The sequence below is a fragment of the Trichechus manatus genome, unplaced genomic scaffold (genome assembly GCF_000243295.1).
Source record: "Trichechus manatus latirostris isolate Lorelei unplaced genomic scaffold, TriManLat1.0 scaffold00074, whole genome shotgun sequence".
Lineage (NCBI taxonomy): Eukaryota > Metazoa > Chordata > Mammalia > Sirenia > Trichechidae > Trichechus > Trichechus manatus.
In genome coordinates, this window is record NW_004444010.1 from 11,729,879 (window position 1) to 11,756,067 (window position 26,189).

Sequence of the window (26,189 nt, forward strand, 5' to 3'; positions counted from 1 at the left end):
GTGGAGGCCTTGGTAGCTGTGGTCCATTAGTCCTTTGGGCTAATCTTTTCCTTGTATCCTGTTCTCTTCATTCTCCCTTGCTCCCAAAGGGATGAGACCAGTGGAGTATCTTAGATGGCCGCTCGCAGGCTTTTAAGACCCCAGACACTACTCACCAAGGTAGAATGTAGAGCATTGTCTTTATAAGCTGTGTCAACAACATGTATTTTTGAGGGACACAATTCAATCCATAACAGTCATATAGCCATATGTAGCCTGGAGGAGTCTGGAAAATGCTGTCTCTAGCTGGTGAACATTTCTCAGAGAGAAGGAGGAAACTGATTTGGAACGACAAATAGCAATCTACTGTCTGACTTGTAGTTCTCTGTATTAAGAGTCTTATTCTCTATAACCAAGACTTGTTTCTAAGAGTGTCATGTTGATACATAATGGAGCTCTCCCAGAAAAATCCAAATAGATTTCTATGTCAATTTAACAAAGTGCTGTGACAATAAAGCTTTGTTCCCATGTTGAAGTGTCAGCTGGGATATACACTTTTCTTGTATTAACGGTCTGCAGAGTACACCAGTTACTGGGTTTGCCAATTTTCGTCTCTCACTCTCTTAATATTTTCAACTGGGATTCTGATGCCAGAAGCGTTAAGCAAGCAAGCTTCATTTCTGGGGAAGTTGTTAATGAAATAAAAACAAATTCACTGCATTAGGCTAAGAGTTTAGGTTTTTGGTTTTCTCAGATAAGATTAGAAGTATCTTTTGATTGTTATTTCAGAGATTGTCCAAAGTGAAAAAAGTGGTTTGTGGTATCCTAGAAGCAGTTGCCTCTGAAGTGTGCAACACATTTACCAGATACACCTGTGCTGCTCACTGTCAGAAATAAACTGATTTTCTTACAAACGCCAGCTCTGTAGCTGTAAAAATAAGAACAGACTCTGGTTGTCTGCATCAGACCCATTTTCTCATGACCTACCTGCCTTCTGCCAATGATCCAGAACTTTGTTAAGTGTCGTAGCTGCAGCACGGTCTCAGGTGGGATGATTTATTGTGCAGTTAAGTTGTAAAGGGTAAATCCTGGTTGGAAGATAGTTAGGGACTAGGAAGACAAAGGCAGCCAGAACAATGAGCTTTAAAAAAATTCAGACTATTCTGAGTTTCTTAAAAATACGAAATTCTTATAAACTGTCGGGATCTTTAGCTAACTGTCGTTCTCTAAATCCAATGATCTGTCAGTGTATTTCTTCAGCAGAAATTATTAGTCCTAGAAGACCAACTATTTTTTCCCCCTCTCATTTCTAGGATGTCTGGTAGACAGCAATATACCAGCTATTTTTCTTATCTCCCTCCACATTTAAGTGCCAGGAGCCCCATGGATTTTAATTGGGTTTTAAAATCAGTGTGTTTCCTTTCTCAAGTGCTTTGCATTCCTTTTGCCTCTCCCAGCTCCCTGATCTTGAAGAGTCCCCAGGAATTGCTTCTGCTCCACTCAGATTTCATCCTCCACAGGCAAACTCCCCACCAGGAAAGGGGTCTGAGCAGAGTACTCAGGGCTGCACGTTAAATCACATGGGTTCACAGTTGCTCTCTTACTTCCAAATAGGTTTTGTCTTATTTAGCACCATTGCTAGCACATCTTTAGCACTTTACTAGCAATAAAAGCACATCTAGGGAAGACTGTTAATCTAAAGCTGGTTTGGACTGAATGCCAAGGGAGGAAAAATAATCTAAGGCATCCCAGCATCTTTTCTTCAGAACAGTGTTCACATACAAGTGCTAAATTAAACTAATATCCCCTTTATGCAGAAGGTACTAAGAAGAACATCCAGAATGTATAAACTGACTTCTCTACAAACCAACAACAACTTATAATTCAGTACTAATAAATGCCTAAAGATAATATGTTTTTGTTTGGTTGTCTGCCTATTTATCATCACCACATCCTTTGACCTACACTAGATGTTTCATGTTATTTGTATATGCTGTTGTGGTTAGTTGCCATAAGTCCCCTCCAACTCATGGTGACCCCAGGTACAACGAAACAAAACGTTGCCCAGTCCTGCGTCATCTTGACAATTGTTGGTATGCTCAAGTCCATTGTTGTGGTCACTGTGTGTTGCGATAGTGAAGACAGAGTCCGAAGCAGGAAGGAGTGAAGGTATTTTAATTTATCTAGGTTTTAATTTAGTCTTGAAAAACCAACTTTTTTTTTCTTTCATTTCTAGGGTGGCTGGCAAAAAGCAATTTACCAGCCATTTTTCTCGTCCTCCTCACATTCCAGTACCAAGAGCCCCATGGATTTTATTTAGGTTCTGTTTTCAGAGCCAGAATGGTCTTGTTCTTTCAAACTGCATTTATTAAGTCAGTCCTTTATTCAATCATTTTCTTAATATTTGTCAGTCACTATTAAATACTTTGGAGAATACAAAGAAGTCTAAGATCTTCTATTTTTCAAGAATCCAACTTCATAATTCAGGGGTAAAACTACTCATATATAATGCCTTATAACAATACTAAATAATACTCTCTGGAATTAAGGCCAAAAGAGCAGTATAGACAGCAAGTACTGTAAGAACCAAAAAGATGGGATATATCACTTGAAGAAGGTGAAACTTGAGCTGGGAGTTGAAAGATGGACAGACTTTGAGTATATGGAAAGAAGAGAGAAGGTATTCCAGGCAAAGAACATAGAAAAATGTGCCCAGCTGGAGATGAGGTAGCCCTGTTGGAGGAAGCAAGCAGAGGAGTAGCAAGAAATATGCCTGGAAAGGTAATGTGAGTACTCAGCCTAGGTAGGCAAAGGTGAGAAAAGCACAGGCAGAGCACCAGAAAACCTATCACCCCGAAAAGTAACTCCACCACATGCAAGGGAGTGTAGCTGGGGCAGAGGAGTCTACATAGGGCAGCTCACATGAAGTCCACAATGTGGCCAGGGTCCTAACTTTTCCAGTTTAATTTCAAATACATAAATGTTTGAATTTCTAGTATCTCGGTTTCTAGCCCCCGTGTTATTTTTTCTGTCTCTGAAAGTAACCTGAGTGTGGATGGACTCACATCCAACAGAAATTTTGTAACAGAAGAAAGGAAAACATATCAGCAAGACGGAATATCTTATCTTCCAAATAGAATGTTGGTACAGAGGTAAAGTGTACTGACTGATTGCCTACATTACCTCCATTTATTACTCTACAACTCTAGCCAAGGTGCTTAAACTCCCTGTGCCTCATTTTCCTCCACTGTGAAATGGGGATAATATCAATCCCATCTCACAGTGTTGGTTTGAGTATTAAATGGGACCAAACATGCTAAAATTCCTAGAAAAGCTCCTAGCACATAGTAAGTGCTCAATAAATGCTAGTTATTGTGATTATTCTAAGGAGGAAGAAAGGACTCAGGCAACCAATGCCTCAGTTTTAGGGTGGGAGGAAGAAGGAGTGAGTGAAAAGCTGATTATCTTGGCTACATTTAGTGATAAAATGGATGTAAAAACTCTGGTAAGTAAGTTGGAAATTGGAAAGTTTAAACCTATTCTGCCGAGTTGCAGATCTGCGTGGCCTCAGGAACAGGAGGCCAACATGTTTTTTAATCTGAAAAATGTCACCCCCAAAAAATCACCCTGTTTTAAAGAAAAGTCTATTCTCTCTAACATTTTGGATATATCTTTCCACTTTTCAAGTAAAGCAATAGCTGTTACTTGCTGCCAGGTAACGAAGTGAGAATTTTATACTTCTTCAAAGCAATCCAAGTGGCTTTCTTGAATAGCCTGGTTAAAGAGTTCATTTGAACTAATCCCACTCTACCCCTCCTACATCATACCAAGGTGAAGCACCAGCTCCCTGAGCAAGCAATTATTTAAGAAATCTCTTGTATCTTTTAGAACAGGGTTTTTCAATCGTAGCACTATTGACATTTGAGGCCTGATAATTCTCCGTTGTGGGGGCTGTCCTGTGCATTTTAGGATATTTAGCAGCATCTCTGGCCTCTATCCCCTAGATGCCAGTAACAGTTCCTTCCTCCAGGCGTGACTATCAAAAATGTCTCCAGATTGCCAGCTATCTCCTAGGGACCAAAATTGCTCCCAATCAAGAACCACTGTGTTAGTATCACTAAAAGGAAACCCATTGCTTGTGTTTTCAAACAAAAGAATATGGTCAAAATGGATACTGGTGCCGTTCATTCAGACAAACATTGGCCCATGCCCACTCAAATAAACCAAGGCTTCCATCACAATGGACTCACTGGACAATAATCAACCACTTCATGTCCCAGTGACAATGGCTGGTAGGTGGTGGGGTGAAGATGAATCAACAGAGAAGAGGAATGGGAGATGCACTGATGACCTTGCAAAGTTTGAGTAGTGGCATTTTTCAACCAACTAGAATGATCTGGTAGTGATAGCATCACCTGTCCTGAAGAATGGGGAAATACAAGAGTAGCTATTTTTCTTCTCGAAAGGGCTACTCTGATTCATATCTGAAATTTTCACTGATAATAAGTATGTGAATTAGCTAGATATTTGCTGCTTCTTGCTTCCTTTGTTGTGATGTGCTTTTTAAGGGAGCATGTCACTACAGGTGGTTCAAATGGCTTTTCTGACTGATAGGGTTCTGTTTCTGCCTAGACAGCCCACAGCCACAAAGCTGCACTCATTTTCAAGTTTCAAGGCCAGATAGGGAGTTTTCTATAAAATCCAGAATTCTTATATTGCTTGTTTCTACCTAATGCAAACTCTGAAATCTGCTAAGATTCAAGGGTCGTATATTTCTCATTTTTTAGTTTGTGTCTTTACTAAGCCTTTTTTTTTTTTTTTTTTTTCCTGAGAAAAGAGCTTTCAAAACTAGGAAACACTTTTTCTTTCATCAAAAGTCTGCCTCCAAGGAGGCTCCAGGCATAAATTCTTCAGTAGTATTTTAAAGGCAAAGGTGCCTTTTCCAGAGAGAGCCCTAAGTCTCCAGGGATGCCCTTCTACTCTTGTTTTTTTAATCTAAGAAGGAAAAATTGGGGGTCAAAATTAAATATTGCCAACTCAAAGTAAGTCATTTTGCCCCACAGAATTTAATATTACCTTCTATTCAAACACAGTGTTCCCGCTGCACTAAATATCAATATTCCCCGGGTACATCACATACTTTCATTTTCCTGGACTTTTGCCCTTGCTGTTCCTCATGCTAGAATGTTTTTAGCTAGAAAAGCTAATGACCTTATCTTCTCATATTAAAGCAAGCACAGAGAGGGTAGCAGAAATCCAAGACCACCAAGAATGGTACATGGAATTAGGGTTAGTCAGATGTTTGCTCTGCAAATAGAATTTTTATGAACTTGATTACTGATATGCTAAGTCAAGACAGCAGGAGAGCTTAGTTATGTTTCTAATGCTAAGGGGGTCTATAGTATCCTCTGTGATTATGTCTAGACATGTTTCTAAATATCATGATAATGAGACCAGTACAAGTCAAAGCACACAACAGTAGACAAATACGAAAGGGTATCTACCATATAGCAGAAAATCATCAGGAATAAAAAGCTTTTTTAAATGGTTAGGTTTAAGTCTGAATCAAATACAAATTACATATGAGTAGAATCTCTTCAGAGTAATTCTATTCTTCATCTCATTATAAATTACTTAATTTTGTTACAAATCAAAGAAATTGAAGATTGAAAAGAACTCTTGGGCCACTTAATCTAGCTACCTGTCATCATAAGATTTGCCCTATGGGTTTACTTACCAGATCAGGCTCAAATAATGGGAGGAGAAGGGATAGTACTAAAATAATCTGACTGAGAATGTTATTTTTATTTCTTGATACAAAGATCCAACTTTCTTGCCTTTAATTTCATCTTTAAGCTCTTGTTTTTCTCCTTTGGAGTCAGGCAAGACTGTTTATTCTTTCTGCAGCTTTCCTGTGTGCACTGGGTTGTCAAATTCTCAGGAAATGCTGTATCATCTTTTGTCATTTTACAATTCGTTTGTTTTGCCCAAAACCAGCTAAAGTTATTTTAAATAGCTCAGTAAACACTAGAGTTTTAGAATTTTTACTCAATTGTTTTTGCTTAACATAGCCTGTATTTTTCTACATTTATAATTATTCATTTCTTCCCATAGGTAATGCCATTTTTCTCTTTTTATTTATTTTGTTGGATAGTACCACTGCATAGTAACTATAAACTAATATCTTAGTTACCTAGTGCTGCTGTAACAGAAATACCACAAGTGGGTGGCTTTCAAGAACAGGAAGTATTTTCTCACAGTTCTGGAGGCTGAGCCTAAGCCAGGGTGTTGGCCATGTCAGTTCCTCTGTGAACCTCTCTCTTAGTTTCTGGTGTCTGCCAGCGATTTTTGGCATTCCTTGGTGTCTATCTTTCCCCCACACGTGTCTCTGTGTCTATTCTGGTCTTTTATAACTCAGAAGTGGTTAGGTTCAGGATATACCCTACACTGGTATGATCTCATTGATATAACAAAAGAAAAATCCTGTTTCCAAACAGGATCATCTCCACAGGTACAATGGCTAAGAGTTCAATACATATATTGAGGGAACACAATTCTATTTATAACACCTAGTATGCAAACGTTAGTGTCCTCGCAGCTGACAACACATATCCATTAAGCTAAATATAATCTGCTTGGAGTTGATAAATTATAATGCGACACCCTCTAGGTACATCAACTTTATTATTCACTGTTCTCCCATTCCAAATTGAGTGTGTCAGATGTAGCTTCCTCAACAGTTGTAGATAAAAAGCAGCCTATGCTTTTGGAGCTACAAAATAATGTCTTGTTTTGTTTCCTGAATGAAATTTATTCAAATGTTAATATAGTATATTAGTGAGGGTCCAGTCCAGAAAACAGACCTGGGCCAAATTATTCAATAGAGGGAATTTAATCCAGGACAGTTGGGAACAATGGAGACAACCCAGAGATTATCAACCCTCAGGTCTGAGGTGCCAAGCAAGGAGGTAGTGTTGCCAAAGCCCGGGAGCTGGGGCAGCTGCCTGGCAAGATCAAAAACCATAGAGCTACTTCCCCTCCTAGAGAGGCCACCCAAGGCTGAGCACCTGAGCTTCCCTCCTCCCTCGTCTCCAGTCTCCCTCCTGCTGGTTTCCTCTCATTGGAAACCAGCTGTCAATATAGCCTGGAAAACACAGAGTGCAAGGGTCAACCTCCTGCCTTATAACGCACAGCAGGGAGGGTGAGCAACATATCCGAGAGAAAATAGGCAAATGACTGGCACATCTGGAAAACAGTGATCAAGAAACAGAAGTGCTCCTATTGGTCAAAAAGAAAAAGCCCTCAATGTGTTTTTGTGTGTCTATGTGTGTGCACTTTTTTAGAAGTTATTTTGTTTGATTTCATTTTAATTTGTGACATGATTATTACTAGTTAATACAATCAAGAAGCAGGGTAATATTGAACAATTTCTTCTAAAGCAGGAATAGAAGGGCTCATTCAAACTTCAAGAATGTATGTTAATATGTGTTGTGAGCTACATCTTCTTTTAGTGGATATATTGCTCTTACATAATGTGTCACTTGTCTTTCTTACTCATTATAATGGTGAATATTTGGAATTTGCCTCACTGGGATGGTGCAACCATGGCCTTATCTGCCCCCAGGGAATATAGTATGAGCACGGGTAGTTGTGGTCATAAAGAGGCATAAATTTGACGCACCATTTCTCCATTGCACGACAAATATATTAACAAAAGTGCTGCGGCTATATGCAGAGCCTGCAGCTAGACCCATTATCAGACACATTATTTGACATGGGATCTGAAAGACTGGATAGCAATTACTCTCTGCAACCAAGGGCAAACGGCAACTGTCGAGCTTGGCCTTTTCGTATTTTCTGGTTTCCTGAGGCCAGAGTTCTCTACAATGACAAAAGCACTCTGCTCTGGTTCATTTTAAAAGTGTTGTCATTTTAAAGGTTAGATTGTGTGTGTGTGTGTGAGAGAGAGAGAGATGATTTTGCAGTGACTCTTATAGAATTAACAGGAAAATGCTTCAGAAACATTCAATGGCAGGGGTTAAAAAGGCAAATGTAGTATTAAAAAAGAGCAGACAGTTCCTGGCTCTTCCAAATCTGTTCTACCAGAACCCAAGGCCTAGAAAATGCACCAGCAACAGTCTTTAAGTAAATCTATTACTTGGCCCTGTGGCTAATATTTCCTTGCCTCTCTGCTTATCATTTCCCTTCCCTTTTCATGCCTCTCCCCTTTTCCCACTACACAAAGCTAGCTGGGAAGACCCCTTACCTGTACCCTACCGTTTTTCTCTCACCTAAAGGCTAAGGGCTGAACACAATAGTGAACCATTCAGGGAAGGGCCAAGGGCAAATCCCAGACCCAACCTCCCTCCACTGCCCCACAAGTTCCCACCACCAGTGCCAGACATGATGCCCCAAATCAAACCTTAGCTCCTCAGCCCCTTCCCTAGGACTTCACCCCAGAGATTCCAGCCCTATTCTAGCCCCCATGATCTCCTGTTTCAGTCTGAGCATTTCTCTGACATGGTGACTAAATCTTACTTTCAACTTCTGAATACTTGTGGTCACTGTTGTTAGGTGCTGTCTAGTCAGTTCCAACTCATAGCGACCCCATGTACAACAGAAGGAAACACTGCCTGGTCCTGCACCATCCTCACAATTGTTATGTTTGAGCTCATTGTTGCAGCCACTGTATCAGTCTGTCTCATTGAGGGTCTTCCTCTTTTTTGATGACCCTCTACTTTACCAAGCACGATGTTCTTCTCCACTGACTGATGCTTCCTGATAACATGTCCAAAGTATGTGAGACGTAGTCTGAATACTTAAAGACCCATAATTACTTTTTATTCAAATTTGACTGACTTTCTGGACCCAAAAAAAAGTATTAAAAAAAGAAAAGTAATACAAAGGATTATAGAAAGCTTTACTACCTTTCCAGTTCTCCTTTGTGGCAAACAGGAAAAAAAAAAAAAAAACCCTCTTATAAAACTTGGATATGACTATGTATTCATTTAGAAAAAGAGAGAGAGAGGGTGGGGACAAAATGACCAGGGACACAGCCTGGGGTCAGAAAATGAGGTGGAAAATTGTATGAGCCAAATATCCATCGCTCGCCCTCACCTCCATCACCCCAGCAAATACCTCACCCTTATGACAGCCCCACCACCTCTGCAAATATCTCATCCTTGTGAAAACCCTGGAGTCCCTAGGTGGTGTAAATAGTTAAGCACTGGACTACTAGCTGAAAGGTTGGCAGTTTGAACCCACTTAGAGGCGCCTTGGATAATAGGCCTAGCAATCTACTCCCAAAAGGTCACAGCCTTGAAAACCCTATGGAGCAATTCCACTCTGCACACATGGAGTTGTCATGAGTCAGAATCGACTGGACAGAGCTAATAAAAGCAATGAAAATCCAGTGCACTAGTTGCTGTCCTTCATAGCTACTACCCCACCTGCTTTCTACTTCCCAGAGGTCCATTCCTTGTCCCTTAGTCAGTCCAAACACATGCCTTCTTCCCAACACTTGTTATATTTGTTACCATTATTTTTTTAATAAGGTAACATCACAACTCTCATACAAATATAAAATAAACACATGTCAAAGATTTTATTTAACTCATTAATTAATGATGGGGCCAGTAAGATGTTACCAGTGGTTCCAAGGAGTGTTCAAAGAACACACACATACAGGCAATCAGGAATGCTGAAACGGATTTATAAACAGACGCAAAATGGGGTGACATCCATGGGGCAATAATTAATTGCATTCTACGAGGCACAATTCATTTGCATTTTTGTGGACAAGGACTCATTTATATTATATTCTGCTTTCTACCATCAACAGGGTTGTAAAAATAGCTCAGAGACAATGAAAGGCAGAGATAGCTTGGAAAGATGTGTTCCTTACAGTTAGATCTCAAAGCAGTAGACTAGCATCAGAAGAACAGAAGATACGACTCTATCCAATGTCCTTATCTCCCTGCCTGGAAATAAGCTTCACAGTCCTTTCAGAAGGCCGAAGTGGACACTTCCCCTTTCCTTGTCTTTATTATTGTTGTTGTTAGTTATCATCTAGTCAATTCTGACTCATGGTGACCTCATGTGTGTAGAGTAGAACTGCTTTGTAAGGTTTGCAAGACTAAATTTTCAGAAGCAGATCACCAGGTGCCTCTAAACCAAAAAACCAAACCCGTTGCCATCGAGTCAATTCCAACTCATAGTGACCCAAAGGACAGAGCAGACCTGCCCCATAGAGTTTCCAGGGAGGAGCTGGTAGATTCAAACTGCCGACCTTTTGGTTAACAGCCAAGCTCTTAACCATTGTGCCACCAGGGCTCCCATTAGTCATTGAAACTAAAACAAAAACGTTGCTGTCGAGTTGATTCTGACTCATAACAACACTGTAGGACTGGGTATAACTGCTTGCATGGTTTCCAAGGAGCTACTGGTGGATTCAAGTGCAGCCAAGGTCTTAGCCTCTATGCCACCAGGGCTCCCAGACACCTCTGGATGGGTTCAAACTGCCAACCTTTCCACTAGTAGTGAGCGCTTAACTGTTTGTGCCATCTAAGGACTCCCATCTTTTTTTCCTCTTAATACTTCTATTCCTGCAGCTTCCAGTGTCAAAGTCCCACACACTAGTGGCTTCACTCCTTCTCCTTGGAAACCCCACCTTCCTCCCAAGAGGAGGAAGATCCCTCCTCCTCAGACCAATCTTCATATCTTCCAAACGTCATTGCTCAGGCTCTGGTTAAATGTGAACAGAGTTTCTCCTCTGCACAGCAACTGGGACTCTGAAGGGGAAGGAGACAGTTCTGAAATCTGAGTAAGGGCAGAGCAGATGCTAGATTCTAAGTTCAGCTTCCCCTCAACAAGAGCTGCCTGATTATTTTACCATTAACCTAAGAACCATTCACGTCTTGTCAAAAGACAGTTCACTCAGGGACAACACAATCTAGTCTAATTTGAAAAAGGAATATTTCTATTAACATGACTTTGGCCTTGTTCTTTGTGAAAGAATGTTGTTGTTGTTGTTACCAAGTACAACAGAACCAAAAGCTTACCAGCAGAATTGACCATTGTGATCCATAGGGCTTTCACTCTCTGATTTTCAGAAGTAGATCACCAGGCCTTTTCTTCCTAGTTCATTTTAGTCTGGAAGCTCCACTGAAACCTATTGAGCATCATAGCAACACAGAAGCCGTCACTGACAGACGGGTAGTGGCTGTGCATGGAGTGCATTGGCCAGGACTCAAACCTGGGTCTCCTGCATGGACATCAAGAATTCTACCACTGAACCACCAGTGTGTCTCACATATTCTTTTTTTTTTTTTTTTAATTGTTGTAGTTTAGATGAAGTTTACATTTCAAGTTAGTCTCCCATACAAAAATGTATATGTACATTGTTATGTGACCCTAATTTCTCTCCCCATACTGTTACAGCACACTCCTCCTTTCCACCCCTGATTCGCCATGTCCATTCAACCAGCTCTTAACCCTCTCTGCCTTCCCATCTCACCTCCAAACAGAAGCTGCCCGTTTAGTCTCTTGTATCTACTTGAGCCAAGAGGCACACTCCTCATGAGTATCACTTTATGTCCCACAGTCCAGTCCAATCCCTGTCTGAAGAGTTGGCCTCGGAAATTGTTTTAGTTCTGGGCTGCCAGGGGCCATGCTTTCTGGGGTTCCTCCAGTCTCAGTCAGACCATTAAGTCTGGTCTTCTTACTAGAATTTGAGTTCTGCACCCCACCTTTCTCTTGCTCCATCAGGGACTCGCTGTTGTGTTCCCTGTCAGGGCAGTCATTGGTGGTAGCCAGGCACCATCTAGTTCTTCTGGTCTCAGGCTGATGAAGTCTCTGGTTTATGTGGCCCTTTCTGTCTCTTGGGCTAATACTTTCCTTGTGTCTTTGAGTCTCCTTTACTCCAGGTAGGTGGGACCAATTGATGCATCTTAGATGGCTGCTTGCAAGCTTTTAAGACCCCAGACACCACTCACCAAAGTAGGATGTAGGACATTTTCTTAACAAGCTTTTTTATGCCAGTTGACCTAGACGTCCCCTGAAAGCATGGTCCCCAGATTCCTACCCCTGCTACTCTATCCCTTAAAGGTGTCTCACACATTCTTAAGCTAAGGAACATTCGACCCTTTCCTAGGTCAGACATCGGTTCTACTTACTGAAGGAAGACTTTCTTTGTTGTCCAAAATGGTGATGCTTGCTCCACCTAGTTGAGTTTTTTGTTTTTTCTTACTTGCTTACATAGGAGAGAAATATTCAATTGCCTCTACCATACCTATGATTTAAAAAAAAAAAAAAAAAAGACAAAATTTGTTATTTTGTGAAATCAAAAGGAGATGAGAAGTCATAGAGGGCATGATGGAAATAGGTCTAACCTAAGGTTGGATTTAGACTAACCTTACTGGTTAGTCTAAAGGTGGCTCCGGTATCCCTCTGATCAAGAGGACTGCTTTCTGAATTCTTAAAATAAATTCTCAGTATTAGCATTCAGCAACAGACTTACTGCAGAAAAGCAGATCAAACAGATCTTTTAGGCACATCCAGTTCTGTTCACTCCCAAACACACAGCCTAATGACACTACTGTATATACAGAGATTCAGGGTTTTTGGTTTCCCTAAAAGACTTTTTTTAAGATAATTAAATATTTTCATATGAATTTCTTACCAAGTTCAATAAAATGTAGTCACTTTTCTTCCCTGTGGAAGCAGACAGCATGTTGTAGAACAGTCACTGGGAACCTTGAGCTGTAGACCCACATCAGCCACTAGTTAGTTGTACCATCTTAGTCAAGTAACTTCACATCTTCTGTCTCAGCTTTGCCATCTACAAAATAAAGGAGTTAAAGTAGGTCCCCCCCAAAGCAACTATTCCACAATGCCAAGTTACTAAGCTGCTCTTTGAGATGTTCTCATCCTGGCTATTGGTTCTATATTGAAAAGGAAAATGACTCCTCCAGACAGGAATGAATAGCTAGTCACAATTACAGCACTGGAAGGGTGTGATGGAGTCAATACTTCCCTTCTATTATCATGGACACTGTCAGGGTACAAAAGGCCTTGGAAGAACTCTGCCAGCAACACGTCCTAAAGAGTGCAGTGGGGCCTTGACATTGCATGAGATGGTGATTCTCTGGTGTAATTTTAATTTTATGCTTATATTCTGAATTATCTGAACTTCTTAGGCATTCTTGCCACATTTCAGTCTAGACATTTTGCTGAATGCTGGTGACATAATGGTAAACAAAACAGCCAAGCTCCTCACCCTCAGAGGACCCATAGTTGGAGTAGGGGTGCTTAGAGACAAGTGAAAAATGTTATGGTGAGTGACATATAAGGGGCCCAGAGGAATATGTATGCTGAGTCAAGATGGGAGAAAATGAGAACTTGACACAGAGGGGATAAAGGAGTTTTAGATAGATGATACATGTGAAGGCTACGGGTGGATTACTTGGGAAGCTAATGAAGCTTAAGTTCAGTGGGGTACTGGTCAACAGGCTCTTTGCAAAAAAGGGAAAAAAATCCTCATTTGTAGCATTTTCTAATTTCCATGGTGTAAATTCTCCCATCATGGTCAATTTCCAGCTACAAACAATTTAACTGTCAACTCACGAAAGTCCTTAATATTTAACAATCAGCTCTTACAGCCCAGTACTGCCATCTCTAGCACACAACTACTAGTAAACTTGGCCCCTTACTTGCACAAGCCCTTTCAAAGTATCTTATTGGGATCTCCCCTGAAGTAGGCTCTGAGACAGGGATTTGCATGCAAATAGTTCATTTGGGAAATGCAAGAAACACCCAAGGGTATTGTGAAGTGATACAGGGAAGGCAGCCAATGAAATGTGCGTTTTCAAGGCAGCTACCATTACGTGTAACTCGGTGGCATTCTTAGGGGAGTGCGGAGGGGTGGACCACACTGGGTGACACTGTCAGAGGGATGACACCAAAATGACTAACTATAAAAATTTTGTGCAGGGTTTTAGCAGAAATTTATTATTTTTATTAAAATATCCCTGTAGTTAGTTACTAACAACAACAACAACAAATTTTTGTAAGCCAAGCTTATAAGTATTGATATACCTACAAGGTTAAAACTCTAATTTTCTTTTTGAACCTTCTAATGCGCTCTGCTCAGAGCCGTTATTATTACCCAATTACAGTGACACTTCAAACCACGTGGTTTCGTCTGCATGCGCTACAAGCACATTGCTGCTGGTGTTTTTATAGTTGCTGATTTTGTCAAATTTTCTGGTATTTTAGCTACGATATTGTGATAACTAGCATGGGGGGGGTGACACCATGAGTTACCACACTGGGTGACAACCCTAGTGGCGCCACTGGAGTAACCAGAGCTTAATCCTGCTGGAAGTTTCTGGGAAACAGTGCAATAGCACACCTCCTGTCAGTCATTGGCTGAGGTGTGCTCCTGGGGCAGGTTATTTCTCTGTTTTTTTGGTGTTCCCTGAAAGGGCAGAGTGGCTGTCCATTGCTTTGGGAGAAATTGTAGAGCACTGAGATACAGATTATTAGCAGTTGGAAGTCAGCCAACAAGCACAGAAGTGATAAGGCCTAGGGGATATGGGCAGAGCACCAACAGCATCTGCTATAAAATGACTTGTACCTAATTTTGTATTTGTAATTTGCAATTTTCTTTTCTTAAATTGAGCCCTCGGATTTTTATTAGTTTCAGACCTCACAAAACCTGGATCACCCATAGTGATCCAAAACCAGAAAAACTCGTTGCTGTCGAGTTGATTCGGACTCATAGTGACCTTATAGTGATAGCCTCTACTTATTGAAAAACGCGACCCGTATGGGGAATTACAAGAAATTTAATAGGACTATATCAGAGTTGGTGGTAGGAAAGACACTAAGAGCTGAAGGTAGAAAGGTAAGTCAAGACCGTATGAAGGGCATTGTGTTAAACTGGACTCTCCTTGGCTTGGCTAAGATCTGCTGGTTTCTGCGTGACTCAGCTGGAGTTCTTGTGGCATCTATTCCTGGGCCAGGTGGACAGACAAGCCCCTTTCTGGGACAGACTGTTATCATGATGAAAAGTAAGAACACAAGAGGGCTGATGGAAACTCACAATGCCTCTGACAGCTGTTGCTCACCAGGGGCACGTGTCAAATCTCCTCATAATCCATTGGCCAAAGCAATTCACTTGGCCAAGTCCAAAGCCAGTGGGGCAGAGAAATACAGTCCACGTACAAGGAAGGAGGTGATGACTCAGTGAGGAAGGTAATACAATCTACCGCAAGATTTTCACCAAATTTTCGCAGTGGTTAATTGGGGGTAATGACTTTTCTGATATATACATTTTTTCCTTATGCTTTTCTCTATTGTTATTTTAATGACAATGTAGCAATTTTACCCAAAAATGTAAAGCTATTTCTTTAAATAATAAAAGATGATCTCAAATACTGGAGAACATTTGAGGATACTTTTTTAAATGTTCCTTTTTTAATCCCTTTATGAAATGTGTTAATGTACATATAAAGAACCTAGCTTCTCAACTTTCTGAAACTATTAGTATTGATAGCATCTGTAAATCATCAGGTTTTATTATGTTCCTATTTCTGATCTCTTACTGTTATTTTCTCATTTAAAATTCCTTTATTTTATATGTATCTTTATAAACTACTCTTGAATAATTTGTAAAATTAGATGGAAAATAAATAATTTAAAAAGTAAAAAAACAAAAAGGGCAGTGGGAGTCATTCCAGTGATGCTCAGCCCTGGTTGCGCATACAAACCATTTTTATAATACCTATGATGAAGCCCCTAGAGATTGTGATTTAATTGTTCTGGGCTGGGGTAATTTTAAAAAGCTTTCCAAGGGGTGAGAAAAATTGAATAAATAAATGATTAAATTAGTGAAAACAACATGAGGAGCACAACCAATGTCACTGAATTATACGTATAAGAAATGTTGAATTGGCAAATGTTTTGTTAATATTTATATATGTTTACCACAAAAATAATTTAAAAAAAAAATTTAAAAATTAGGGTGCTGTTATCCAAGCTTAGTCTTTTGAGGAGCCTCAGAGAAGCCCCGGGGATCCCTGGAATTCACATTTTAAAAAATAGTAAAAATAAAACCAAAAGAAAAAAAATCAAACCCGTTGTCATCAAGTCAATTCTGACTCATAGCAACCCTATAGGACAGAGTAGAACTGCCCCATAGGGTTTCCAAGGCTGTAAATCTTTACAAAAGCAGACTGCCACATCTTTCTCCCAAAAACAAAACAGAAGGGTCAGTTTTACTTGATGATCACTAGCAGGTTGGGACATTATCTTACAAACTTGAAGCATGCTGAGATGTTGAAAAGTTGAGACTTTTGAATATTGAAGAGGATAAGAGAAATAGATGCAATGGAGAAATACCAGCTTCCAATATGAAGGAAGGGACTGCTGTTAAGACCTGTCTGAGCTTGCCTGGTTAGGGAGAGTGTCCTATTCTCTCTGATGCCTCATTTTTCCCAGGCACAGCCCAAAGTCAGACCCTATGAGACAATTGCTTTTGGGGGTCACTGAGATGTGTTTTGTGTGCTGTTCTTCAGAACCAGGTGACTAGCAGGAGTCTATTCTGTATGAGAAGCAGTTGAACTCTTAGGAAATTATTTATATACCCAGGACAGGGGAGGACGAATAGAGCTATTTTAGGAATTTGGTTTGTTTGCTTACAGCTCTCCATACTTAAATTATTTCATTCTGTACATAGTTCAGTTATTGAAGTGTAAAGTATTGAAAACTTTTTTTTTAAATCTCCCTCTTCCCCACCTTGACTTTTTGAAAGTCTCTACTTGCATATTTGACTAAAACTGAAATGGGGGTATGCTTTCCTTCTCTCTCTCTTTTGTGTGTGTGTGTAGAGAGAGACAGAGAGTGCTTGTGTTAGCTAAATGACAAAAAAATAACAGATTTTAGTAACTACGTTCTGGTACTGGTAAGGTCTGAGTTAACTGCCATTTGTGGAGTAACCATGGTGACCAGCATATTGCTTCTGAATCCATTAATCTTGCTGAGATTAACAGTAAATCCCAAAGGATCTTTTGCAATGATTCAGAAATAAATCATCTTTTCACATGTATATTATTTGTTGGCAGTCACTTTCTTTAAATGTGCATTTCTAACCAACAAAGCAATAAGACTGCCCAGACCCTCTAATGAGGTGATTAGAGTTAGATTAGAGTAAGAAATTATACAATATATAACAAATGGCCAAAAAGTAAATATATAGAAATACCACATGAAAAGGAGGATTTATTCAGCAGACATTTGTCATACTCCTAATACACATTATCAGAGGAGGGCCATTTACTCACAGTTGGAAACTTAGCTATTTAGAACCCCAGCCTGGAGAAATGAATTGGAGACAAAATTTGAGATTCTTTGATAAAATATATATTCCATTATTACTTAGATTACAGGAATTACAAAGGATTAATTGAACTGAATTTGGAAAGAGAAACAACTGGTTGTCCAAGCTAGGACTAATATGTACTATTTGTAAAGAAATGTTCACAATTCAGAAAGTACAGTGTGTTCTCACGTAAAATCACATTTGCCCTACAACATCTCCAGAGAGTAAATAGAAATGTGGTAGCTCCATTTTACAGATAAAGATACTGAGGCTAAAGAATACTAAATGACTTCCCTATACTCGCTTAGTATTAGAGCTTTCTCTTAAATTGACTAAATAAATCGTTAGGATTCTCAATTGGAAGAAATGATATTTGTATTACAATCCCAATATTCTGACATTAATTCACATTGCAGACTAGGTGAAATATATACAACTCTCGGTATTTCTCTCAAACCATGGGGCTTATTCTTCCTCATCTCCAAGTTTACCTGAGTAAAGAGAAGAATTTGACCTCTTGTTTCAACCTATATCTTCGTATGTAAAAGAAATACCACACACACAAAAAAAATAGCATTTTATTGAACCTAAGATGCACAGTTTTTCGTATATTAACATATCTGAAATTGGGTCTTATAATCAATCTGTGGATAGTGCAGTTAACCACTCAGCTGCTAACTGAAAGGTTGGAGGTTCAAATTCTCCCAGAGGCACCTCAGAAGAAAGGCCTGACAACGTACTTCTAAAAAAACCAGCCATTAAAAACTCTGTGGAGGACAGTTCTAGTCTGACGCACATGGGGTCGCCATGACTCAGAATCAACTAAATGGTAACTGGTTTAACCAAGAGATTGTTGTAATCACTATGCAGAAGTATCAGTCATAGATTGTATTACCTGTGAATGCACTAACTTGGTCATAGCTTCCTATATTGCCATCACTTCAATTATGTAATTGTTGCTACTATTGAGTCTAGATTCTCTTTAAAATGTATTAAGTCTAATCGCTTTTTAAAATTCCTTGAAAAATATTGCCCTATAATTTGGCATTAAAATTAAAAAGTTACCATGGGGCTTTCTTCTTTCAGGCAAGATGGAGTGATAGGGGTCAGATTTATCTGCCTGCCTGAAACAACTAAAAACAGGGGAGGGGTGATGAACAAGTGTTTTCAAGATATTGGGCCTCAGGTAAGAAAGGACAGAAATGCTTGAGAGACAATTAAAAAACAAGTAATTAGTAGACAAGGTGAGCCCTATGATTATACCAGTTAACTGTTTTGAGACAGTTTCCAAACTGCAGTGAAGACAGAGGAACTCAGGTGGAACCCAGGAGGAGAGGGGTGAAAAAATATTAGCAGAAATAATGGCTAGATTTTTTTCCAAATTTGAGGAGAATTGTAAACGCACAGATCCAGATATTTCAAATAACCCAAAACAAGAACTATCTATATGGGATCAAACTGACAACAGCAACTCAAAAGATTAGGTAGGAAACTTAGGGGGCAGTGAGTTTATGTTAATGTGGGAGGAACAACTCAGAAAAAGAGGGTGAGAATGGTTGCACAACTCAAAGAATGTAATCAGTGTCACTGAATTGCACATGTAGAAACCATCGAAACGGTATATGTTTTGCTGTGTATATTCTCAACAACAGCAACAACATAATAACATTTTTTTAAAAGTCAATTCTAAGTATAACTTGTGATAAACTATTATAAACATAAAGAATAACTAAGGACTTTTGTTAAATAAAAGTTTGATGCAAATTAAAAGTGAACAAAAATCCTTGTGCCCGCGAATCGATTCTGACTCGTAGCAACTCTATGTACAACAGAACAAAACACTGCCTGATCCTTTGCCATCCTAATAATCATTGTTATGTTTGAGCCCATCGTTGCAGCCACTGTATCAATGCATCTCATTGAGGGTCTTCCCCTTTTTCACTGACCCTCTTTAAAATTAAGCAGGACGTCCTTCTCTGGGGACTAGTCCCTCCTGATAACATGTCCAAAGTACATGAGATGTAGTCTCGCCATCCTTGCTTCTAAGGAGCATCCTGATTGTACTTCTTCCAAGGCAGATTTGTTCATTCTTCTGGCAGTCTATGATATATTCAATATTCTTCACCAACAAGGCATCAATTCTTCTTCAGTCTTCCTTATTCATTGTCCAGCTTTCGCATGTATATGAGGCAATTGAAAATATCATGGCTTGGGTCAAGTGCACCTTAGTCCTTAAAGTGACATCTTTGCTTTTAACACTTTAAAGAGGTCTTTTGCTGGAGACTTGCCCAATACAATACGTTATTTCGTCTCTTGACTGCTGCTTCCATCGGTGTTGATTGTGGCTCTAAGTAAAGTGAAATCCTTGACAACTTTCGTCTTTTCTCTGTTTATCATGATGAGGCTTAATGATCCAGTTGTGAGAATCTTTTTTTTTTTTCCTTTATGTTGAGGAGCAATCAATACTGAAAGCTGTGGTCTTTGATCTTCATCAGTAAGTACTTCAAGTCCTCTTTCCTTTTAGCAAGCAAGGTTGTGTCATCTGTATATCACAGGTTCTTCCTCCGATCCTGATGACACATTCTTCTTCATATAGTCCAGCTTCTCAGATTATTTGTTCAGCATACAGATTGAATAAGTATGGTGAAAGGATACAACCTTGACACACCTTTCCTAACTTTAAACCATAAGTGTCCCCTTATTCTGTTTGAACAACTGCCTCTTGGTCTATGCATAGGTTCTTCATGAGCACAATTAAGTACACCAAGGTACATCACAATCAAATTCCTCAAAATCAATGATAAATAGTCTTAAAAGCAGCCAGAGAAAAGAGAAATGGCATGAACAGAAAAATAATAATACAGATGACAGCATGTTTTTCATTAAAAAAAAAAAAATGCAAGCAAGGAGATAGTGGAGTAATAACTTTAAAGTACAGAAAGGAAAAAAAAAAAAACCCAACAACAACAAAAACCTGTTGTCATGGATTGAATTATGTCCCCCCAAAAATGTGTGTATCAGTTTGGCTGGGCCATGATTCCTGGTATTGTGTGATTTTCCTGTATGTTGTAAATCCTGCCTCTATGATGTTAATGAGGGAGGATGGGCAGCAGTAGTGTTAGTGAGGCAGGACTCAGTCCACAAGATTGGACTGTGTCTTGAGGCAATCTCTTGAGATATAAAAGAGAAGCGAGCAGAGAGACAGGGGGACCTCATACCACCAAGAAAGCAATGTCAGGAGCAGAGCGTGTCCTTTGGACCCAGGGTCCCTGTGCAGAGAAGCTCCTAGTCCAGGGGAAGATTGATGAGAAGGCTGACAGAGAGATAAAGCCTCCCCCTGGAGCCGATGCCCTGAATTTGGATTTCTAGCCTACTTTACTGTGAGGAAATATATTTTCTCTTTGTTAAAGCCATCCACTTGTGGTATTTCTGTTATAGCAGCACTAGATGACTAAGACACCTGTCAGCCTAGAAACTTATGCCTATCAAAAATATCTTTCAAAAATGAAGACAAAATAAAGACTATTTCAAATGTACAAAAGCTGAGAGAATTTATTATGAACAGACTCTCATTACAAGAAAGGTTAAAGGAAGTCTTCCAAGCAGAGGAGGAATGATATCAGATAGAAATATGGATCTAATAATGGAATGAAGAGCACTTTTATGGATTGAATTGTGTCCTCCCAAAAGATATGTTGAAGTTCTAACCTCTGGCACCTATGCGTGTAAACTTGTTTGGAAATAGGATCTTTGAAGATGTTTTCAGTTAACATGAGATCATACTAGAGCAGGATGGGTCCTAATCCAACATGAGTAATCTCTTTATAAAAGAGGAGAAGAGATACAGAGAGAGACACAGAGGGAATGACCATGTGAAGATGAAGGCAGAGATTAGGGTTATGCTGCCACAAGTCAAAGAACACCTATGGCTACCAGAAGCTAGGAGAGACAAGAAAGGATCTTCCTCTAGAGCCTCAGAGAGTACATGGCTCTGATGACACCCTGAATTCAGACCTCTAGCCTCCAGAACTGTGAGACAATGTGTTTCTGTTGTTTTAAGCCACCCAGTTTGTGGTACTTTGTTACAGCAGCCCAAGGAAACTAATACAAGCACCAAAAATAGTAACTACATGAGTAAAAAGTTATTGTGTATGCAGAACAAAGTATCAGTTTGGTATTTATACTGCAAACACTCATTTTGGAGTTTTTCTTGCTGTTTTTCATTGCCTTTGAGTCAATTCTGACTTGTGGTGACCCCATGTGTGCAGAGTAGAACTACTCCATAGGGTTTACAAGGCTGTGCCCTTTTGGAAGGAAATCACCAGCCCTGTCTTCCAAGGCATCTCTAGGTGGGTTTGAACCAGCAATCTTTCAGCTAGTAGTTGAGTCGTTAACTGTTTACACCACCCAGGGACTCCTTCATTCTGGAATAGTGACCACCATTTCATATTTTCTTGCAAAGCAGCAACCTAATGCTCTACAGGACCTATGAAGGGAAAATACCCACAAGCAGATAAAGTATGATAAATTTTATTATTTAGATTTGTGGCTGTTGTTAGTTGCCATCAAGTTGGCTCCAACTCATGGTGACCTTATGTATAACAGAACAAAATGTTGCCTGATCTCTGCCATTTTCGTGATCCTTGGTATGCATGAGTCCATTGTTGTGGCTATTTTGTCAATCTATCTCATTGAGGATTTCTCTTGCTTTTGTTGACCATCTACCAAATGGGATGTCCTTTTCTAGTGATTGGTCTTTCTTCACGTATCCAAAGTAAGAGAGCGGAAGTCTCACCATCATGAAATAATTGTCTATCATGCACTAAGCAAAGCAACTAAAGGCAAGAAAAATTGCTAATTACCTCAGAATACATGAAAGAAATTTCAAAGCAACAAGAAGCTGATGTGACTGACAAGTGTGTTTAGCAGGACTGTTGTTAAAGCATTGTGTCATGTTTTAATTGACTGCATCTTTTTACTCTTGGCCATTCATAAAATAATTTTCATCTTATAATTGATAGAATCTTAGATTCTATGATATATGGTAGTTCATGACTCAGTCAACATTGTTCTGATCCCCTCTTGCTGATGATGGAACTGTGCCTGTAGCTACCTTCCCTGCTCTGTTGATGGCTGACACATCAGCAAGTCCGAAGTAGTCAAAACCAAAGCCAAATATTGAATATTTAAAGCCTTGATTCCAACCATGAAGTTCGCTGACTCTAACAGCAAATTAATCTTCTGTTTACCTTGCAACAAATGCTGCAGACCACAGTTCTTATCTGGTTAAAAAGAAAAAAATTCTCCACTGGCTGTATGATGGGTTGAATTGTGTCCCCCAAAAAATATATGTTGGAACCCTAACCTCTATACCTGTAGATGTAAGCTAAAGTAATGTAATGACCTTACATCTAATGTAATCACTCTCCATAATGTAATGCGATAAATCAATCAGTTGAGGTCATACCAGTATAGAGTGAATCCTAAACCTAAACACTTCTGAGTTATGTAAGGAGCAACATAGACACCGAAATATATACACACACACACACATATAGGGAAGACAGTTGCCATATGAGGATTGCCTGCAAGCCAAGGTACTCCAAGGAACCAAAGAACACCCAGGACTGCTGACAAGGAAGGAATCAACATGGTGGAGACCTTGATTTGGACTTTCAGTCTCCAGAACTGTGAGAAAATAAATTTCTGTTTTTTAAATCCACCCACTTGTAGTATTTGTATTATTACAGCATCACTAGGAAACTAAAACAGGCTGATTGAGGATGGTTCTGATATACTCATGGCAAAAAAAAAAAAAAAAGTGTTCTTTTCATATATTTTTACAAATGTTTAGGGATAAGGAAAGTTGTGTATGCGTAAGTGTATATTTGACTGCAGTAGCCCTAGACCCCTTGGGTTATTAAGTCAGCATAACTGAGATACTCAGTCAAGTTAAATGGCAGAGCAAGCATTCAATTAACCTGGCTAAAGGATACAGATTAGCTAGTGGGTGCTGAATTATGTACCTTCCTTACCTTCACAAAGGCACAACACAACCTCAGGTGAGTTTATGCAGTCAGAGAGGGAGTAGGATCTGTTTGCCCAGATCTGAAGAGTACTAAATTGCCTCAAGTTTAGGCATTTGTTCCCAGGACCTGGCCTCAGTCTCTTTCTTACACAACCGTAACACTTTCCTGTGACTCCCATGTCACTAACTCATTCTAGATATCTGATTTCTAGCTGTGCCACAAGACCTAGAACTTTCTCCGTTAACATAGCGGTTCTCTACCAAGAGGCTTTCTAAGCATAGGCCTGGCCTTGGCCTCTAAAGCCTATAGGAGCAAAAAGATAATAAAATAGTTAATAAGGAAATCTGATTAGATTTGAGTCCTTTAAAAGAACTTTTGGAGTTCCTTTGTAAGACGATGTTAGCACTTGATATTTAAATGGTATCTACATGTGGGATATTTTTCACATCTTAATTCACTATGAATTCATCATTTCTCATATACTCAAAACATAAGATGAGGTAAGGAAAAAGTAATAGAGTTTAGAATCTCTGCCTTCATTTCCCCAGTCCTATATACTATGCTGAGTCTCTCTCTTGCTAGAAGAATATGTTGTTAAATTAGTTCTCAGAATTAGAAAGGTCAGGTACCCCAGATTTTTCTGAGATGCCCAGGTGGAACCAATAGTACATTTCACCAGACACTTCAATCTCATTTTAAAACTTGTACTTGGTTCAGGGGAATTCTCTGAAATAATACCCTAACTGCCTCTTAGTTCTCTCCCTTCTTCTCAGGAGGGAGAAGCAGAGATCACATCTCATTGAAAGCTCTCCTACTGCAGTTTAAAGCTATTTGCTTTTAGTCTCTCTTCAAATTGAGAACAGTTTGCCACTATTTTTTATTTAATAATCCTGAAAGACTTGACAACTGTTAGTGAGACTATTCCCAAGCTTCTCGTTTTGACACTTTACAAATCTATTCCTTTAAACTTTCATCATTTGTTTAGCTTTTCAACATTTCAGTAACTCTCCCCTGACCACCCACTGAGTGATATGTCTTTCACACCTGTCTTAGACTGTTATTCTCAAATAAGAATGTAGCCAATATAAAAGGGAGGATTAGAGAATATGACTTTCTTTCTGCTTCCTCTCTGGTATGACAACAAATGCACTAGACCCTCACTTCTCAAATTTTTAGTGAGCAGTTTGAAAATGTGTTTAAGAGCACAGGCTTGGGAGCTATAGTGCCTGGGTTTGATTCCTAGATCTGCCCTTACTAGCTGAGGGATCTTGGACAAATTATTTAACCTCTCTATGCCTCATTTTCCTGAACTATGAAATGAGGATACTAATATCCCTACTGAGTTATTGTAAGGATAAATCAATTTAACATAAATGAAGTACATAAAATGATACCTTACAATGTTAACTATTATAATTATTGTCTAAGTTTCAAAATCAACAGTAGGTTATGTATGTCATAATCCATATAAGAATCTTATTTTGAACTCTAGATATCATGTTTATAGAAACTTAAAATGCCAGCCCATTGTATTGTAATTTGGATACTAATCAACCTGGCACTTTTTTCTAAGAGAAAATAAGAATGTAAGGCATGAACATATTTGTTCTAATGATTCCTTTTTAAAATTATTATCCCAGATTTTCTAAGCCCTGGTTTCCTTAGCTTTTCAAGTTGTGATTATAATAAGGAAAAAAGTTTTGGTGTGATGAGCTGTAAATAGGAGGACCAACCATCTTGGAGGTTTGCCTGGATCTGAGGGGTTTCTTGGGACCTGGGGATTTTACTGCTAGAACTGGGGATGTTTTGGGCAAACCTGGATAGTTGGCCACCCTAGCTGTCAAGGTACTAGAAAATGTGGGGATAGAAGAGGAAAACGAAGAAACAGTAGTAGTAGTAATCTCATCATATACAAAAAAAAATTCTTAATACAGCACCACTGGTCTTGATTTTGGACTCATGCAATCCCAGATGAGTATCTGAAGAGTGAAACTGCATTGAACTAATTAATTCTAAATGTCAGGAGTTTGGGCTTCAGTTTTTGCTATTATCAAATCTGTGGGACATATTTCTTCACCTTCATGTATGCTGTTCTGCTTTCCTCTGATTGTTTTGTGCTTGTGCTTTTTCTTTTAGGTCAACTCAAATCAAAACATACGCTTGGGATAATGCCCAGGTTATCCTGGTTGGGAATAAGTGTGACATGGAAGATGAGCGGGTCATCTCAACTGAGAGAGGTCAACATTTAGGAGAACAGCTTGGTAAGAAACAAATTAATGAAAAATAGAACTTGGTAATTACTTATCATACTGGACAAAGTCTCAGCTAATTGCCAGGACTGGTTTAATAAAATGTCAACCTGACAGTAAAAAGCGACACATCCTCCATAAGTGGTAAGTGCATTTTCCTCCCACTTTCTTGTGGCATCATTAGAATTTAAGCACAATTGCAGAAGCAAAACTGACAGCCAGAATTTGGTTCAGTACAAGGTATTCCAATTCTTATTCCATGAGAAACACAAAGTTTTGCATTGAATGGACACTTCATTTTATGATGTAATTGCAGTTGTTCTCAAAGGAGCCCTGGTAGCACAATGGTTAAGCATTTGACTGCTAGCTGAAAGGTTGGTGGTTTGAACCCACTAGCAGGTCCATGGGAGAAAAAACCTGGTGATCTGCTACGATAAAGATTACAGCCTAACCAGTTCTACTCAAGCTATTTCAGAGCATAGAAGAGTAAGCAACACTTCCAAATTCATTCTATGAAGCCAGCATAACGCTGATACCAAAACCAGGCAAAGA

At 39.3% G+C, this 26,189-nt stretch overlaps 1 protein-coding gene across 1 annotated transcript in view; it reads left to right on the forward strand.

Annotated features, from left to right (window-relative positions):
* The window catches only part of RAB3C (RAB3C, member RAS oncogene family), a 322,097-nt gene that overhangs the window by 259,675 nt on the left and 36,233 nt on the right, over positions 1-26,189 (forward strand). The window contains exon 4 of the mRNA XM_004380492.1: positions 25,525-25,649. Coding sequence (XP_004380549.1) covers positions 25,525-25,649 — 125 coding nt within the window. The remainder of the gene's footprint in view (positions 1-25,524; positions 25,650-26,189) is intronic.